Source organism: Quercus lobata, chromosome 10 (assembly GCF_001633185.2).
Source record: "Quercus lobata isolate SW786 chromosome 10, ValleyOak3.0 Primary Assembly, whole genome shotgun sequence".
In the NCBI taxonomy this organism is placed as follows: domain Eukaryota; kingdom Viridiplantae; phylum Streptophyta; class Magnoliopsida; order Fagales; family Fagaceae; genus Quercus; species Quercus lobata.
This window is the reverse complement of record NC_044913.1, coordinates 28,428,702-28,448,995: the sequence shown is the minus strand read 5'-3', so window position 1 is coordinate 28,448,995 and position 20,294 is coordinate 28,428,702. Positions and strand designations below refer to the sequence as shown.

Below are 20,294 nucleotides of genomic sequence, written 5' to 3'. Positions count from 1 at the left end.
GAGAGACCTTTTCCTAACGTCTCTCGCAAAATCTGGGGCCGTTCCACTTTCGCCGTGCCTGTTCAATCACTCGTAATTGTATACTGACCACGCAGTGGGCTGTGAATCCGCATCCAAACCTGGAAATCCGTGTAACAATTATTAGCCTCAATAACCACTTTTATTAATGAGAATTTTTAGGTAAGCAAAAGTCAAACGGCCTGATGGGAAATAGTAAAGGCCAGTTACAAACTATTTTATAAAAGAATTTTATTAATGTATAGCCTATGAGCACATGATAAAATACTATTTTATAAAAAATAGATTGGTTAATGTATATCATAAGGTATATATTAATTGGACTATTTATAAAAAATATTGTTCTAACTAATGATTATTGAAAAGTGGATATTGATACTAGCAATCAGCTTAAACAAGAAACAGTATAAATTTGTTGCATTATTAATTTGTAAAATTTTTGTAAAAATATTTTTCTTATAGCGTTACTTTTTTCACAATATTTTCCGCTTTCTCCAATTTAAGGTCACCATTGAAATCATTTTTCTCACCATAACACCTAGTAACATCTTTTGACTTAAGATTTGTTATGCAAATATTGTAGATATAGCCTTGCTCATTTTTAATATAGAAATGATATGTCCATAACATTTTTACAATATGTTTACAACAAATCCTAAGTGGTAGACTGGTAGGTTATTACTGGTTGTTATTATTGGGATAAATTGCAATTAGTGAAGTAAATGGTGAAGTCATGTAAAAATAAGAGACAACCACTCATAATCTATTGCATCAAAATTGTGGTAATTAGAGTACTCATATCAGTCCATCTGTTGCACATCTAACTCTAAAAATCACCTACATTAGTCCATGCAAATTTGTGTAAATTTAAATTGTTGCTACAATAATGGTGTAAATATACATAGTTACTATTTACAAGAATTTTTTTAAATACTTCTTTATTCATATATACACAAAAAGAGAGAGAGAGAGGTGATTTAAGAGAGTTATAAAAAAAATTGCTAAAAATAATATTTTGATAAAATAATTGGTAAAATAGATAATATAACGTGAGAGTTTTTTAAAAATGATTTTGTAAAATAGAAAAAGTAAACTTGTGTGCTAAAATAAACAAAAAATTGCACAAGATAATGCAAATGATCATATAAAAAAATGAATGTGGCAATTAGACAATTACTATGAAAAAAAGAGTTGTGATTACTAGAGCATTGGTATTAGTCGTTCTATCCCAAATGTCATCTTAACACTTCACTTTATAATACACCATGTATCACATTTTCTATTTTAACTTTCAACACATTAAAATAATATATTTAACCAATCAAAACATTCATTTTACTCCATAGCTGATAAACCCAATATAAATTTCACAACCCAAATTCACTTATAACCACTGACCACCATGACCACAACCCAAATCAAACCAAATTTGCAACAAAAATAATCTCAATAACCAACTAAAAAAATAAAAAAATAAAAAACTTAAGGAAATTAAATAAACCCACTACCACCAGAAGAAAAAATAAATAAATCAGCCAACCTACCAACCAAAATCAACCCATGACCCACATTACAAACCTACCAAAATCATCACCAAGGTTAACCCATGACCAAGACAACTCAGATCGACAATGGGCAAGAAGGCAAGATAGCAAGCAAAGGCGGCGATGGCAATGGCAGTAGCAATGAGAGGTTGCAAGTTCGTTTGAGAGAGAGAGAGAGAATCAAATATGTGTAGAGGAGAGAGGTAGAATAAAAAAAATTAAAGAAAAAATTTTAGCATTTCTTCCACACAATTTGACTAATAGAACGGTACTGTTCATCAATGCCAAATTTTTTAGCATTTAAAATATGTGATATGGTTGGTTTTTTGGTGTTTGGTATGCTAAAATTTTAGCATTTATGCTTGTGGTCTTGGAGCATTCACAGTAAAGGAGGTATAATAGCAAAAAAGTCATTTAGCTCTCAAAACCTCAAAAACCAAGCTTTATTAGAACATCCACATTGGTGGAGGAAAAAATTTAGCTATATAGCACCTACAAAAGTCACTTTATCTATTTTAACTTACCATTTCACAACTCACTCCACATCAATGTTCTTATTTTCCCATCAGAGTTAAACACTATTCACTTATTTATTATTTTTCTCTCTCTTATTCTTTGTCTCTCTCTTCTTCTTTGTTTCTTCTCCATTTCTTCAACTTGCAACCACCATCACGGCACAACCAGACCACAACCAACATCATGGCACAACCAAACCACAACCACCATCATAGCAGCCTTAAGGTGAACCAAAAACCCAACAAAAAAAAAAATAGCAACCAATAAGACCAAAAAAAGAAAAACCTATAAATCTCACCCTCAAGAGACCCAAGCCAAGCACACAATAGACAAAATCAGAAATCTTAAAACCCAGATATGCAATCCAAAACCCACAATTACAGCAAACCACAACCACCAAACCAATTTTAGCAACCCACACAGCAACCCACACCGAACCACGTAGTAACCATACACCACAACCCCAACAACCCACCCACAAACCCAACAACGGAGTGGAGGTGAGGGAAGAGGAGCACCAACCATTTCGACACTGAGATCCTCATTGAAACCACCCACGAACCGTTTCGGCACTAAACCCAACCATTGTCGAGCCTAGTCTCATTGTTTCGGCACTAAGATCCTCACCGAAAGGGAGAAGAGCTAAAGAGGAAATAGGAAAGAAGATGTTTTGGGCTATAGTGCTACAGGAAGAAGCTGAAGAGACTAGATATTATTTAATTGGAGTAAGAAATAAAATATTAATATTTTGATATAGCTTTGAGCTACAATTCACAACCAAAGACAACTGTACACAGTAGTTGAGAAGCAAAAAATTATTGCACTGGCTCCACCTATGCAACCCCAATTTTGTTATTTGTGATGCTAAAAATAGCAATTTAGCTTTTTAGCACCACCAATACTAATGCTAGTGGTGCTATAGTTAAAATTTTTTGACAATCTAGCTATAGTAAACTGCCATCTTTGGCAGTTTACTATAGCAACAAAGTGATAAATAAAAAATTTTGTTTATCTAGTTTCTTTTCTTCTTTCATTAAAATATGTACTCTCTCTCTCTCTCTCTCTCTCTCTCTCTCTCTCTCTCTCTCTCTCTCTCTCTCTCTCTCTCTCTCTCTCTCTCTCAGGGCCTCCCTTTTCTCCCTCTCAGAGTTCTAGGTTCATGGGATTTGTTGCTAGTGGGTCGTTAAGATTGGCGTTTTGCGTTCTTAGTGTTGGGTGGTGGGTCATTTTTGGGTTAAGATTGGGCTGGGGTGGGTCATTGCTAGGGTGGGTTCATTGGTCCATGGTGGTGGTTATGAGTCGTTGCTAGGGTTGGTTTGTTGGTCCATGGTGGTGTTGGTGGGTTGAATTTGAGTTGAGATTGTGGTAGGGGATTATGGGTTGCTGGTGGTGGATTTGAATGATGGTGGCTATGGGTGGTGGGTTGAACTATTACTATCTATGGTGTGTAGGTGGTTTCTATGGTATGCAAGCTTGACATTTTGGTCACCAAATATTAACATATTTCAAGACCCCAGATGGAGAAGAGGCCAAGAAACTCCAAGAGAAAACTCATTGCTTTCAACTAAAATACAAATTTGGTTACGTTAAAGGTCTTCAACAAATAAATGGTGATCCAAATGGACTTAAGGTCTTCATGTTGTAAATTACCTTAATTGAATTTACAAATGGACCCATTGCTGTGGTAATTTGAAAATTACCTTAATTGAATTTTTTGGTGGTAAAGGGTTAATCAAATTTTATTTATTTATTATTTTTTTGATAATCAAGATAAACTGAAATTTCATTAACTCGAGGTAATGCTCAACTAAGCTACATCATATAGAATTTGATTGGCAATAACAGGTAGGGTATCTTCCACCCATACACAATAGTCAAAAATAAACTTGGCATGCTTTGCCATGAGATGTGCTGCAAAGTTTTTAGCTCTGCATATGTGGTTTACTTCCCATGTATCGAAACCACAGAGTTCCATTTTTGTTCCTTCAATCACCTAATAAATGGAGCTCGATGCTTGGCCCTGTGCTTTAAAGGATTTTACCACAACCTGAGCATCGCTTTCTACACTGATGTTCCTTAAGCTGAGGTCCCTTGCAAAGATGATGCCCTCCTCCACTGCTTTAGCTTCCGTTTCCAGCTCTTTCAAAAGCAAATCCAACCTCTTGCTCATCGCCCCCATTATCTGCCCCTCCTCATTTCTAATGACTACTCCTACCCCACAGCAGCCTATTTCTTTAAACACCGCCCCATCAACATTAACCTTATAGCACCCCCTTCTAGGAGGAGTCCAAGTTTGCCCACCTGACTGGGAAGGTTTGCCTTGAACCTCATTGGTTTGTCTAACCTCCTACGCATATGCAGTCACTTCTCAAGCTATCAATGTCGCTTCTTTGCACTTTCCTCCATGGCATACTGAGTTTCTATTACTCCACAGACTCCATGCCATGATTGCAAATAATTCCCAATCAACCTCAGGCTTCTTGAGTTTAATTTCCCACACACTATCGATGAAGTCCTTTAGTATGGACTCTAAATATGGTAGCTTCAGTCTTGTGTTTCCCCATACCTCCCTTGCCGATTTGCACCCCCACAAAGCATGTCCCGACATTTCGCAACTGCCACGCAACTCGTATTTATCATCTCGCCCAATGCCCCTGAGTCTTAATTAGTGTTTGGTTGGGAGTATGTTCAAGCATGCTTTCCACATTAAATGTTTTACCTTATTAGGACAGTTCAAGCTCCAAATCTGCTTCCAAAGGTTCTGCATACCTGAATTGTTTGAGCACTCCCCCCACTCCAATTTGTGATTATACTCTCTCAACAACATCTGAGCTACTTTGTAAGCATTATTAACAGTGAATCTGCCACTTGGTGTCCAAGCCCATATCAGCGAGTCCTGCGGTAGTCGAGGACTAATAAGGATTCCTAGAATTACTTGAGCTTCTTGGGGCATAAAAGTATTTCTCACTTTAGTTACATCCCACCCTCTCCGGTCCAGGTCAATGAGGCTTGCCACCAGCTCTGAATCAACATGAGGAAGTCTCGGGCTTACAACTTTGAAAGACCTCGGGGTTGGTAGTTAGCGCCCTACCCAAATGTGAACATGTTCCCCATTTCCAATAGACCACTTAGATCCTCTCGCCACTATTTCCCTTGCTGCCATGATACTTCGCCACACGTAGGACAACCTCCTTCCCAATTGGGCTTCCATAAAGGAGCTTTTTGTGAAATATTTCTTTTTGAAGACCTTATGGACCAAGGAGCTCTGATTTTTTTGGAGTCTCCAGCCTTGCTTAGTGAGTAGAGCCAAGTTAAAGGCTTTCAAGTCCTTGAACCCCATGCCTCCCCTATCTTTCAGAATACACAATTTTTTCCACGAGATCCATGCCATCTTCCTCTCCTTATCTTTCTGCCCCCACAAAAAATTACTAATCATGGAGTTTAGCTCGTTGCAATGTGTGTTCGGGAGCTTGAAGCAGCTCATCATGTATGTAGGCATAACTTGGGCCACTGCCTTGATAAGCTTCTTACTAATCGGTTTCCCTAGGTGTGTTTTTATTAAAGAAGAGAGAGGTTTTCTCCTTATTAAGCTTCTTCCCTGAATCCCCATCATATTCCTCCAACACTTTGATAAGCCTATCACATTCTTCCATCGAGGCTCTACAAAATACAATGTTGTCATCAGCAAAAAGCAAGTGGGATAAACGCGGGGCACCTCTACAAACAGCCACTCCTTTAATCTGCCCTTCCCTCTCTTCCTTCTTAATTATGGTCGATAACCCTTTGGCACAAATCAGGAAAAAGGTAAGGCTAGATGGGATCCCCTTGTCTTAGACCTCTAGTTGGGGATATTTTTCCTTTTGCTTCTCCGTTTATTAGAACCGAATACTCCACAATGGTCACACACATCATAATAAAGGTAATCCACTACTCGTGAAAGCCCATCCTCCTCATCATAGCCTCCAAATAAGCCCATTCGACTCTATCGTTGGCCTTACTCATGCCAAGCTTCACTGCCATTAGAGCTTCTTTCCCTTTCCTCCTTTGGTCTATACTGTGCATTGTTTCAAATGCCACCAAAATGTTATTCGAAATGAGTCTACCTAATACAAAAGAACTTTGGGACTCTTCAATAATCTCTGCAAGCTTACATTTGAGCCTATTAGCAAGCACTTTAGAAATTATTTTGTAGATAATGTTACATAGGTTGATGGGTCTATACTTCGTAATTTTCTTGGGTGATTTTACTTTAGGGATAAGGCAGATATATGTTTCATTTATTCCACGTGGCATCACACCCGAATTTAGAGTATTAAGAACACAATTTATCACATCCAAACCTACAATATCCCAATATTGTTGGAAAAAAATCGAGGACATACCGTTTGGCCCTGGGGCCTTCGTGGGATGCATTTGCTTTAACGCTCGCCAAACCTCCTTTGCTTTGAATTCAGCAACTAGACTTTCATTCATCTCTGGGGATACCCTCTAGTTTATGGCATTCAGGCTTGCTTTGAAGTTGGAAGGTTGACCTGACTTGAAAATCCCCTCAAAATACTCTAAGATTATACCTTCAACAACCTCCTGATTCTCCTGCCACTCCCCGTTTACATTTTGTATATCCCCAATCCTATTTCTTCATCTTCTTTGGCTAGCCGTAGCATGAAAATATTTTGTATTATGGTCACCCCATTTAATCCACAGCACTCTAGACCTTTGGCTCCACATGATCTCTTCCCTGACTAGAATTTTGTTAATTTCTTTTCTTAATCCCTAAATTTCCTCTACATTCTCATGTAATCTGCTCAAACTTTCTAGCTGCTAAAGTTTATCTTGTCTTTGCTTCAAGATTCGGTTGACATTCCCGAAGACCTTCCAATTCCAACTTTGTAAACTCGCTTGACAGTTTTTGGGTCTATCTGTGATTTTGTAATTTGCATCCCTACGATACAGGTCCCATGCTCCTTCCACCACCTCCCTGCATACTAACTCTCTAACCCATATAGCCTCAAAGAGAAAGCGCTTTCTAACCGATTTCTTTGGTTACCCATTCTTTAGAGTAAGCATCAATAAGCAATGATCCGAGCTTGACATTGAACAATGGCGCACTCTAGCTTCCTGGAAAAGCTCGGACCAGCTAGCATTAGCCATAATACGATCAAGCCTAAGTAGTGTTCTATGGTCCCCCAAACGCCTATTGCACCAGGTAAAGTGTTGCCCCACGAAACCCAAATCGAAGAGACCACACCTACTTAGACATTCCCTAAAACCCTCTATCTGATTGACATCCCTCTCCATCCACCCAATCTTCTCATGTTGGTGCGTGATTTCGTTGAAATCACCAAAAACTACCCACGACAATGAGCACTAGTCCCTCAATGTTTCCAGTAGCTACCACGAGGAAGGTCTCTTGTTTGCATTGGGGTGGCCATAAAACCTCATAGCACACCATGGGGTTGTCGCCAACTCTTCTCGGACTACCACATCAATGTGGGAATGCAAGCAACTCTTGAAAGTCACCTCCGTACCCTCCCTCCACAACAAAGCCAGACCTTCGCTCCTTCCGCCACTTAGTACCACTATTCCTTGCTTGAAATTTATTTTGTTTTGAATCCCCTTAATCCTAATTGCCCTTGCTTTTGTCTCTGACAGGAAAACCAACAATGGTCCTTCTCCTTCACCCCATCAATAAAAGTACAAACTGCCAAGGAGGACCTAAGACCCCGACAATTCCAAGCAAAGAGACTTATGAGGCCCGGCGGTCCTTCTCTGCAGGCACCGCCACTCCACCATCCATAATCTCTGTCTTGTTCTCAATTATTTCATTTTCTAGGTTACGCACAAATTGTTTCAGATCCTTCCTTCATTTCTGCTCTATAATATTTGGGTCCAACTCTTGTAACGGGGTTGGGCCCTCACGCTTTTGAGGCTTCACTCCTTCATTTTTTTTTTTTAATCGTTGGGCTTGTTTTGTTTCACCTCTCTCACTAATCTTTTCCGATGCCCACTTCTTGGGCCGAGTTTAGAAGCCACCCAACCTTCCTTTGGGTCGTAGCTCAAGGCCATTGGGCCCATTTTAACCTCTTTATTACTTGGGCCTTCCACATCATTGCTATGGTCCTTGTTTGGCGCCATTACAAATTTGAAATTGGGCTCCTTTGTAGGAATAGGTGCCCTCTCCCAATGCATATCCATTGACTAGTCACCATGATTTATGGATGAGTCCAAGGCACTTTCACTTGATCTTGATTGGGCTAACTTCTCAATCTTCTTTTCTACTCCCTCACACGGCTTTCCTTTTCCATGTAAAACATCCTTTGATTGATCTGAAAACTCAGGTGTTGACTTTCCCAAGGCGCTTGGTTTGTCTCTCCGACCTGTCAGCTTCTCCTCGTAAGCCCTACCAACCTCAGTGTGGTGTTCTGGAGTTTGCGTTGTGGCTACCCCTTCTCCGTTCCGCCTCTAGTGGCCACCTTTCCGTTTTCTAGTGCACCACACATTACTTTTTTCGTCAACTCAAAACCTCCCCTCATACTTGGTTCGCCCCTCAACTAGGCCCCGTATTGTATATGGCCATCATCCACTTGGTAGTTCGATCCCATTGACTCTGGGCAGTCTCTAATCGCATGGCTAAGAAGATCGCATCTATAGCAAAAGTTGGGTAATCTTTCGTATTTGAACTATATCCATCTACACTCCCCTCCCTCGATAGTGATCTTCTTTTCTCGCACTAATTTTTTGGTAACATCCATCCTTACCCTTACCCGGAGATATTTACCCCATTGGACTCCTGAGTCAGAGACGTCCGCCTCCATCATCGACCCCAACTTTGACCCGATTGCCCACACTGTCTCCTTTGTTCTACACTTGAGTAGCAGGTTGTAAATTTGGACCCAAACGGAGACCATCTCAGTTCGATTTCACTCGATGTTAACTCCCCTTCAAATTCCTATAGCAAGACTAATTGTCTCTCATAGCTCCATGGGCTCATGTCAAGCACTCTCCTTTTGTCCCTTTCGTCCCCAACCTCCACCAAGAACAAGTCCTCCTCGAGCTCACTGAATTTTACGCCCTTACTTGGTTTCCATAGCATGTTCAAATTCTTCCTAAGAGCTTCCACATTGACACTTCTATGGGATAGGATTTTAAGGACCACACAAAATCTTCCCCGTTCTTTGGCTACCTTGGTACTATTACTGCCAAAGGTGATACCCTCATCTTCCTCCTTGGTGAAAGATAGTTTACTCCACAGCTCCTCCAACTCCTCAGCCATGTATCCTCACAGCCAAAAAACCCACTTTTGCCCCCAATGAGAGAAGGTAAGCACAAAAACACTAGAGACTTCACCCCTTACACACAACCCTCCCACACCCCACCCAAAGGAGGGCACACCAACTTCTTGCATAGAGCAATAACCATAACTGCTTCTACATGCTCTAGAGCCTGAGAGCACTCTCCAAGAATAAATACTAAAATCATGACTGGGTTTTGTGATGGTGGTGGAAGAGGAAAGTGGCTAGATTTTGCGATTGTAATGGTGGTTGTTGGTGGTGGCTAGGTTGTGGTTCTGTTTGTTTGTTTGGTTTTTTTTTTTTTTTTTGGGTGGGTTGTGGCTAGTGGAGCAATGGTGGAGGTGGTTGTGATTGATTGTTATTGGTTTTTGTGGTGATTTTTTTAATTATTATTTTAATAAGTTGGTTATATTATTTTAAATGAAGTAGAAAAAAAAAATCAAACATTTAATGTAGGGTATATTGCAAAATTTAGAGCTACCATGTAGGCATACCAGTTGTTATATAAGACCAAGCATTCACAAAGGTTTTCAAAAAATATAACTTTTAACCACTCAAAAATCTATTTTATCTATTTTAACAACTTACTTTACAATACATTCAACATCAAAGATTTTATTTTAACAAACAACACATTAAAATAATATAAACAAACAAATAAATAAAATATAATAAACACTACACATGGACAGACTTAAAAGAGAGAGAGACTAATTTAATAATAAGAGAAAAAGAGAAAATAATTTAATATTTGTAGCAACTTTGTGACACAACTTGCTACGTAATGAGTTGTGATTTGTGAAAATGTAATGGTGAGTCATGCGGGGACACATTTTTATTAATCACAACTCATCATATGGCGAATTATAGTACAAAATTGTGCCAAATAACGTGTCCCAGGCATTAGTCTTTAACAACTCACCACTTAGGCCCACATGGTAACCATAAATTGGGCCTTCTGATTGAGTCAGTTCTCACTCCTCAGTAGAAATGGCTCCAAAATCTAATTTAATAATAAGGGGTGGAGGTACACTTAGCATGGCCCCCCCAAAATTTTCTAAATACTTTATAATGTATATATATTTTACAATTTTTTTAGATACTAGACATTAAAATTGATAGTTGGCCCCTCCAAAAAATAAGAGCTGGCCCTGCAAAAACGTATTGAACAACTAATTAAACATTGGGTTCTAAAAAATAATCGTTAAGAGCAACAAACTATCTGCCTTGTAATGAAAAAAAAAATCATTTTAGTTTTTTCTCTCTCTTAATTGGTAAGTTTTGGTTGTTGATTTCAAATAGTATGTTTTTAGTAAAATAAATTTCCTCGTAGAGTTATTTTATTTTATTTTATTTGGGACTAAGTCTTTCATTGTTGTTAATTTTCGAATTGTTTGTCAATACTTGATTTATTCGCAAAATGTTAAATGAAAAAAACTACGTACAGTGAGGATATATAAGTGACAATACTCAAAAAGAAATTTTCTTTTGTACATAAATATATAATTTTTATTTCCTTTTCAATTTGGGACCAAGTCTTTTGTTGTTATTGCCAATGTTGTTAAGTTTCCAATTGTTTGTCAATGCTTCATTTAGGGTCCGTTTGGATACAACTTATTTTTGTTGAAATTGAAAACTGAAAACACTGTAGCGAAATCATTTTTAAATGGGTGAATAGTGTCGTGTGACCTGTGAACAGTTCCTGAATAGTGCATGAACAATGCCTTTTGTCCCTTGCACAGTGCTCATATATGATGTTACTGTTCACGCACTGGGAAAAAAAAATAGATGGTAGAAAACGCAAACATGGGTTTGGAAACGCGAATCCAAACACACATTTAGTGTTCGTTTAGCAAAAATTATTTTTGCTAACTTATTTTACTATTCAGTTTATTTTTACTACTATTCATGAGTCCCACTACACATTTTGGTACTATTTATGGGTTTCATTGTACTATTTTAGCTAACTTTTACCTTTATTTACAGTATTTTCAACAAAAATTTTTCAATTTCAGCAAAATAAGCGAATCCCAAACAGATCCTAAAATTTTGTGAAAAAAAATAGAGGATATTTAATGTTAGGGTTTGATAACACTCCAAAAATAAAATATTTAAAAAATTATAATTAAATAATGGTAAAACCTTTTGTACATATTAGTGGCAAAGTAAACAATTTGTATATACACATTAAAATTTATATAAAATGTATGTATGTATCAATATATGTAGTTGTGTAAATATATGTATTTATGAATGTGTAACTCAGTCCCTCCAAACCAAAATTTTTGACTCCATTCCTGTTAAAAATAAGAGAAAAAAGAAAAAATAATTTAATATTTATAGTAATTTTGCACCATAACTTACTACATAATAAATTGTGATTTGTAAAAATATAATGGTAAATCATATAAGGACATATTTTTATTAATCACAATCCATCATATGGCAAATTGTAGCACAAATGGTACTAAATAACGTGTTCCAGGCATTAGCCTTTAACAACTCACCACGTAGGCCCACATGGTTATATTGGGCCTTCTGATTGAGTCAGTTCTCACTCAGTAGAAATGGCTCCCAAATCTAGCTTGCAAATTGCAAATTTATGGAGATGCTGCTCTGCCATTATGATGTGACGTTTGAAAAATGAAAACCTTTTCAAAAGATAGTATCACGGTACACAGGCGAAGAGTTTTTAATCAAAAATTAATTGGATCAACACGAATCAACCGAAAAGGAAAAATATTTTTTTTCTTTCGAAGAAGAAAACTATCTATACAAAAACAAAAAAACAAAAAAAATGATGTCTCCGTAAAGTTTGACTACCGATGTGATTTAAAATCAAAGCCTCTGTCCATCGAATTAATAAAAAATTAAGACTACATCATTTGCTCTATAGTCTATATGAGTACTAGGGTCAGTCATTGGTAAGAGTTTTTTAAGCAGCTATGGAAGTTCCGTAATGGGATGCGTATGGCCTAGGCATTGCGTTTATCTATGTACTTGCTAGTGTTTATATATATATAGGGTGTATATAATATATATGTATGTATATAGATCTATTTTCCTTTTCTCTTATTTTTCTAATCTGACTAAATAAAGATAAACAAACAATAGTATGATGCCTCAGATCTCTGCACAATCCATTAGACGACAACAATTCCAATAGAACTCTTTGGAGTTTGGACAATGAGGATTTTGTCTGCCAAAAATGCTTGCGTACGTGAGTTCACAATCTTACCACTAATACGGTGAGTTGTGGTTAAAATTTTGTCTTTGTTATAGTCTCACCATTGTTGTATTTTCTGCTAAATGTTTGGTGTGGGTCACAAGTCACAAGAAATGGAAGAAACAATTAACTTTGTTCACGTGTATATCCTGCATCAGGTGGACAGATCACATCCAGCCCAAAAGGTCTCAACATTTCATCCAAGCCGTACATCTTTAAAGCGAAATTCATGAACTCTGCAACAAGGCCTGGTAAACAGATCGGGTAAACAGCTAAATTGACTTTAGGTTGGAGACGGGCCAGATTCACTTATGACACGTCACATCAATTTAGTATAACTCTACGTTTTCATAGACAAAAAAACCTTAAATAATTTATTTTAAAAAGTAATAACTTGAGTAAGACTTACAAAAAATATTCAAAAAATTAGATAATTACATGAATTCTACTTTGTTAGAGTAATCACATCAGTTCGTATATTATACACATTAATTTTTACATTAAAAACTTACTTTTTCTATTTTATATATTTATTTTTACAAAACAGTCATATCAGTTCATTTATTCTACCATCTTATTTATTTAAATAATCATTTTCTTACTTTTCTTATTATTATTTTATCTCAAACCCTTTCTTTTCACTATCCATTCACGAGCCTCTCTCACTCCCCACTCACGAGTCTCTCTCTCTCTCTCCACTCACGAGACTCTGTTCTAGAGTTTCTCTGAAACTCCTCCCTATTTCAAGATTTTCACTCCTCTCTATTTCAAACTTTCTGAACTTTCGATCCAAGCAGGGAGCACGGCGCCGAGAAGAACTTCGATCCAAGCATGACGAGAAGAACGCCGATCCAAGCACTCCGATCCAAGCACGCCAATCCACCACAAGCGCCGATCCACTCTCTCTTTCTCCGATCCAAGCACGGCGAGAAGAACGCCGATCCAAGCACTCTGATCCAAGCACGCCGATCCGCCACAAGCGCCGATCCACTCTCTCTGTCTCTGATCCAAGCACAGCAAGAAGAACGCCGATCCAAGCACTCTGATCCAAGCATGCCGATCTGCCACAAGTTCCGATCCACTCTCTCTGTCTCCATTGGTGTGTTTGTGTGTGGGTGTGTTTGGTTTTGTGGTGTTTCTGAGTGATTTTGTTGTTGATTTTGTGGTTGATTTTTTATTTTGACTGTGGGAGTGTGTGTATTAGAGGAAGAAGCAGATGATGATGAGGGTGCTGGTTGTGCAGATGGAGAAGAGAGAGAAAAAAACGAGCGAAATTAGAAATTATTATAATAATGTATAGACGAGCTACAGTAACCGTGTATATATGCATAGTTACTGTAGCTCATGAAAATTTTTAGAAGATTTTACACAGTTTTACATGAGCTGATGTGGGACGTTTTTTGGCCAAAATGTGTAAAATGAGGAAGTTTTTGTATTATAGAAGAGTATCCACCAACTGATGTGGATGCTCTTAGAATGTGAGGTAAAGCTAAGAGAATAATAACTAGATTGTCAAAGTTTACTAAAAAAAAAAAAGACTTCCAAGCATAACGGAATTTATACTCAAAACCAAAAATTTGGGATTAAGACTTTCTGTTGTATAAATAATGATTCTGTTTAAAAAAATTAAATAAATAAATATTAAAATTATAGTAGTTTTTTGAATGAAAAATTAACATTATGGTCAAGTACCATATGCAATGACAGACGATAGTTGATAGATAACAATCTTGGCCAAGGGAGTTCAAAGATCTACAAATTAAGGTTAAGTGATAAATAGTGTGAGATGGATTGAGATATGTGCAATACCATATTTAATGGTTGAAATTAACATTCTGTATGTTTCGTTGTAAAATATTTTCAAGAAAACATTTTACACATTTTACAGTGTTTATTTTGTTGTAAAAAGTTGGTCAATAGTAAAAGGCAAGGCAAAAATGTATAAAATGTTTTACTCTTAAAACAAGTGGAAAACATTTTACATCTTCTCTCACATAAACCCATCTCCCAGATAACCCAGACTTGAGACGATCCACTAGCGCCACCCATTAGCGACTCCATATTCATTGGTGCCTCAGCCTACATTGCTGCCACCCACCGCAGGTTCTCATGTTCGAGTTTTACTTACTTCTAATTCCAATTTTAGTAACAATGAAGAATACGAAGTATAATTAGAAGAATGGGTTTTTTGGGTCTAGGTTATATATCTTGAACCGTCGTTGCTCTGATCTTGGTTATGGAATCTTGATAATGAGTGGGTTTTTGTTTTTGTTTTTGTTTTTGTTTTCTCCCTCATGAATCTGGGTTTTTGTGATGGTTTGTGGTAGGGGCGGAGCCAAAAATTTTTGTTTGGGAGGCCAAGTTGCAACGTTAATATATTTATCATGACAACATCTACACACACAGACACATATATATACACACACTTTTTTATTTGACAAGTTATATATATACACACATCCAACAAAAAAAAACTTTGTATTTTCAATCAAAATTATTTTTGATGATCTTTCATAAAATAAAATTCATTTTTTCCATTTTCATGATGAAATTCTTAAAAAGTTTCATTTTAAATACAAATTATCAAATTATACTAAAGTAAGTAAAAAATCTTTCAATTGAACTAATGAAATTTTCAAAAACATGAATGATCCAAAACTTGGAGGAATAAATTAGACTCCAAACATATTTAAAGCTACCTTACTCTAACTCATTATATGACAACTAAAGATACATTTCATGTGTAGTTTTAGTGACAAATTTTTCTTTAATGAGTCAATGACTTGTTAATCACCACATAACGGGTTGAAAAAAATATATTCAAACATGTTTGATACCAAATTTGATCAAATATTTAACAGATATAGTGTGTGTTTGGGTTCCACGTCTGCTGCGTTGCGTTTCTGAAGCTGCATTTTTGTTCTTTTTTTTTTTTTTCACGCGTTTTGGAGTAATACGGTTACTGTTCATTGAACAGTAACAGCAAATATTGACTTTCCATAGTAAACAATGTATACGTGCACTGTTCACGGACCCACAAATTATACTTTTCAGTAACTTTTTCATTAAAAATGGGTCCCACGGTACTATTCACACATTTAAAAATTATTTTACTACAGTGTTTTCAGTTTTCAGTTTCAGCAAAATAAGTTTTATCCAAACAGACCCATAAGAGAATAATAATAAAGAGAATAGCAAAAAATAAAGTTATATCTCTATAACTATTAGTCCATTTTTTTTAAGAGCATTATTGGACTAATTCAAATATTTTGAGGGGTCACTCTTATTTTTATAGACTAAATTTTGAAAACTATAAAATAATTGTATATATATTTTAAAAATTTGGGGGGGGGGGGGGGGGGATGGCCCCCACCCTTGTACATACTCCCCCCCCCCCCCCCCCGGTTTGTGGGTTATAGTGGGTGGGTGAGTGGCGTGCTTTTTTTTTTTTTTTTTTTTTTTTTTTTTAACTCTTTGATTTGTGGATTTTGGTGGTCTTGGGAGTGGTAGTGAGTGGATTTCGTTCCCAAACTCTTAATACTGTTTTTTTAGATCTAAGTTTTTATATTTTATTTTTTGAGCTAATTTGAGTTTGAACTTGATTTATGGTTGTGTTTTTTTTTTTTTTTTTTTAAATTAAAATTTGAAAATTTCAGTTTAAATTGTTGAAAATTTTGAGTTTGAGTAGTTGGTGAAGTGGATTTGATTGAATTTGTGCCAATATGACAGTGACTGGATTTGTGGTACTTTAATAGTGACTGAGTTGTATTTGCAGTTTCAAGTGTGATCACATCCCTTCAAATGCTTGACAATTTATTTATTGAAAATGTTTTATATATAAAATATTTACATTAAAACAAATGGAGTATAAAACTTAAAAAGTTCATTTTTAATCTTATCCTTGAGTCAAAATTTTTTTTTTTTTTAACCCTTTTAACCAAAAAAAAAAAAATTTTTTTTAAACTTTTTAATATTTTTTTACCTGGTTAACGTTTTCTTTCACCAAAAAAAAAAAAAGATAACAGTACCGGATCCAAATTCATGTTACCAAAGAGGAAGATGAAAGTAGACCGCATTTGTCACGAGCGCGTGGATGATCTTCGAAAATAGTACGGACTCCAATAAAAAAAAGATTTAAACAGAGATGCGAGAGGAGATCAGCCGAGATGAAGAGGAATGAATGTATATGGTGAATGGGAACACACGCGCTGTGACATTCTCTCTTTGAGTATATTTAGGTCTGTAGGCGAGTTTAAACGGATATTTTCAGTTTTTAAAAAAATATTACATGTATTTTTATGTATCTTTACACTCATATATATTTTTAAAAAGGGTCTGATTTCTTTCCAGTAGCTAGTGCCACTGGACACGTTAGATATGCGACATGTGTTCAATCTTGGACACGTGTCACGTATCCAACGCATCCAGTAGTCAGTACAAAAATTGAGTCATTTTAAAAAAACTGAAAACTGTTGTTTAATCATACGACCAAATAACATTTAATAGCCTGGAGCCTGTTAATGTACTGTTTGAACAACTTGCCGATCAATATACTTTAATAGTAATACTGTAATAATTCATCTATTGAGTATTGGGAGAAAAATCTTCAACTCTACACTCTGCACAGCACACTTACATTGAAGAAGTGAGGAAAAACTTGCAGAGTACAGTGTCATAGGCACCATCCACCACTTAGCCTAGAATGGCAGAGTGAGATTCCCTTAACATGTGAATCCTGTTCTTTTGTATGGGATACAGACAACTCGTCCCCCCCCACCTCTCAGACATGTCCTCGAAATCTGAGCGCTGTTTGTCTTCAATCAACTCACTCACCCCCAAATATACATTACCTTTTTGTATTTACAGTTTTAACTTTTACACCCACCACCACCCACAAATCTCTCTGTTTCCCTCTATCAACTTCTCTTGGTTTAAGAAAGAACTAAATTTATTAACAAAGCTTATTATAGTCAGAGTGATATAGGCCCCACATTTTATTAAAGGAAGAAAGGTAACATTAATCCGTTGGCGTTAGGTCATTGTGTGTGAGTGACAGTCTCTGTTCCTTTTTTTCTCTATAAAAACCATGTCTTGCTAGCTGTTAAAAGAGGGGTCGAGAGAAGAAGGCACCTTTTTCTTACGGTCTTGTTTAAGTCCCTTTCCTACTAATCATCAACCTCTCCAATCTGCAGCCATGGAGGCAATGCTGAGATCTTTCATAGCTCTTATGCTCTTTACTCTCATGCTTTCCCACATTCCAGGTATACTCTATAGCTCTTGATCTCTCACGCACACGCATCTTCTTGTTTCTGATCTTAATAGTGTAGCCACACCACCATGGCTCAAACCCAGCAATGTCACTCCATTTGTGTGCTCATTCTTCACTTTTTTTCCCTAGTGCTTTCAGTTAAGGTCTCAAACACACACATGAAACGCACGGACCCTGAAACATTTATTTTCATGAGTAATTTAACAATTTTCCCAGCCATATGAACCGTTACATACAATGCCATCTCAACTTAGCTAGTATGGTTATTAACGCCAAAGTTGTTCCTAGTCGTTCTTCTGAAAAAACACATCCTAGTGGTTGCTTATGCTTAGGCCAAAGGAGATCCATAAGCTTTTGGATTCAAAATTCCTAACCAGTAATTTAGGACCACCTGAAGAGTTATTTTCATGTAACTTCTTGTTGTGTCATGTGTGAGATTGAGAAGTAGTGCACACCTACACTAGCCAGCATAACATGCAACAACAACAACGTCTTAGTTCTGAAATTTTTTTAAGTCGGACAATGAATTAGTCGACCACATACAATTTTAGTCTTAGTAGGTCCATTTATAATAAAGTCATTAAATTTTACTTTACCAAAACATAGAAACAAAAATCTAGTGTGCTCCCTATCAAAAAAAAAAAAAAATCTAGTGTGCTTAATTTCTGTTTTATTTGTTTGTCACAGCTGAGGTCTCGGCCACAACCATGACCCTTTACAACAAGTGCACACATCCAGTTTGGCCAGGCATCCAACCAGGCGCAGGCAAGCCCATCTTAGCCCGTGGTGGCTTCAAGCTCCAACCAAACAAGGCCTACTCTCTCCACCTCCCTGCTCTCTGGTCCGGCCGCTTATGGGGCCGCCATGGCTGCACCTTTGACGCATCTGGCCGCGGCCTCTGCGCCACTGGTGATTGTGGTGGTTCACTCTTCTGCAACGGTCTAGGTGGAGCCCCACCAGCCACACTAGCAGAAATAACTCTTGGAAGCGAGCAAGATTTCTATGATGTAAGCCTTGTTGATGGTTACAACTTGGCCATTTCTATCACACCCATCAAAGGATCAGGCAAATGCAGCTACGCTGGGTGTGTTAGCGACCTCAACATGATGTGCCCAGTTGGGCTTCAAGTTCGGTCCCATGATAATAGAAGAGTTGTGGCTTGTAAAAGTGCTTGCTTTGCGTTTAACTCTCCGAGGTATTGTTGTACTGGGAGCTTTGGAAGTCCTCAGGCTTGTAAACCCACAGCATACTCTAGGATTTTCAAGGCGGCTTGTCCTAAGGCTTACTCTTATGCTTATGATGATCCTACTAGCATTTCTACTTGCACTGGTGGCAACTATTTGGTCACATTCTGCCCTCACCATCGTTGATTAATCAGATCAGATGCTTATAGTTAATTGCTGATATAGTAATATGCTAGTTCGTTTTGTTATTGGTGTCTGTGTGGGTTAGTTTATGTGTGTTGTAGCTAATTTGGAATAGTGGAAACTTATATTACAATTGGTTCTGCTTTCTGTTTACTTGAAGACTTATGGTTTCTGATTTATTTTTAATTATGTTTGTTTTTGTTTTTGGTTGATGTTTGTGGAAAGGACATTCTTGGTAAATCAAAACTCTCCCATTTCTCTATGAGCTGAAAGGCCTGCCCGCTGTGGTGTCCATGGGGCAGGAAAAAATTTTAGCTAGTGCCTGCTCCGGGCTCTCACAAAGTGGGTGGGCTTTACACGTATGTCGCAACATGGGGCTCACCCACTTTGAGAAAGCTCGGAGTATTACTCCGAGACTACTAAAGTATACATTGCACGGCAAGACTTTTAATCAGGAAAAATAAAAATTTTTTTTTTTCTCACGCAAGGGGGCACATGTTATTTATGAGAGCCTGAAAGCACTACGACGAGTCTAAACCAAGTTAAAAGCTGTGCCTGTGTTAAAAACTAACAGATGAATATTATATCATACCTCTATTGATATTGTTGATCGCAATTCGCAATACCAAAATAAACTTTATTTTGTCTCCTTGAGGTCCTTCGGCAATGACATTCCCTCAGCTTTGACGAGTACAGATTTTTCAATTTGTTCATCCATTCTCATCAATGCGATGAAAGTAGTTTAGGATGAAGAGGGTTCTGTTGGAGATAGGCGAGTGTGGTAGAGGAATGAGAATTTTGAACTGTATTGTGGTTTGTGTGATTGGTGTAAAAGAAAAACACATTGTGCCAAGGTATTCCCAAAATGGTGGGTTCTATCATTATTAGGACCCACCATTTTGCCAAGGTATTCAGAAAATTATTAGGTACTCCCAAAATGGTGGGTCTTATCATGAATGCGTAGTCCGTAGTCTATTTTCTCACATGAATGATGGATCTTATCATGAATTTAATTAGTGGGATCTGTCATTCATGTAAGGGGAGGGAGTACATATTTATAGT

At 37.2% G+C, this 20,294-nt stretch overlaps 1 protein-coding gene across 1 annotated transcript; it reads left to right on the top strand.

Moving 5' to 3' along the window:
• Window positions 1–17,562: 17,562 nt before the first annotated feature.
• On the top strand, window positions 17,563–19,391 carry LOC115966049 (thaumatin-like protein). Its single transcript, XM_031085386.1, has 2 exons — window positions 17,563–17,857; window positions 18,553–19,391. The coding sequence occupies exons 1-2, from the start codon at window positions 17,791–17,793 to the stop codon at window positions 19,233–19,235; spliced, it is 750 nt and encodes a 249-aa protein (XP_030941246.1). The 5' UTR covers window positions 17,563–17,790; the 3' UTR covers window positions 19,236–19,391.
• The last annotated feature ends 903 nt before the right edge of the window (window positions 19,392–20,294 follow it).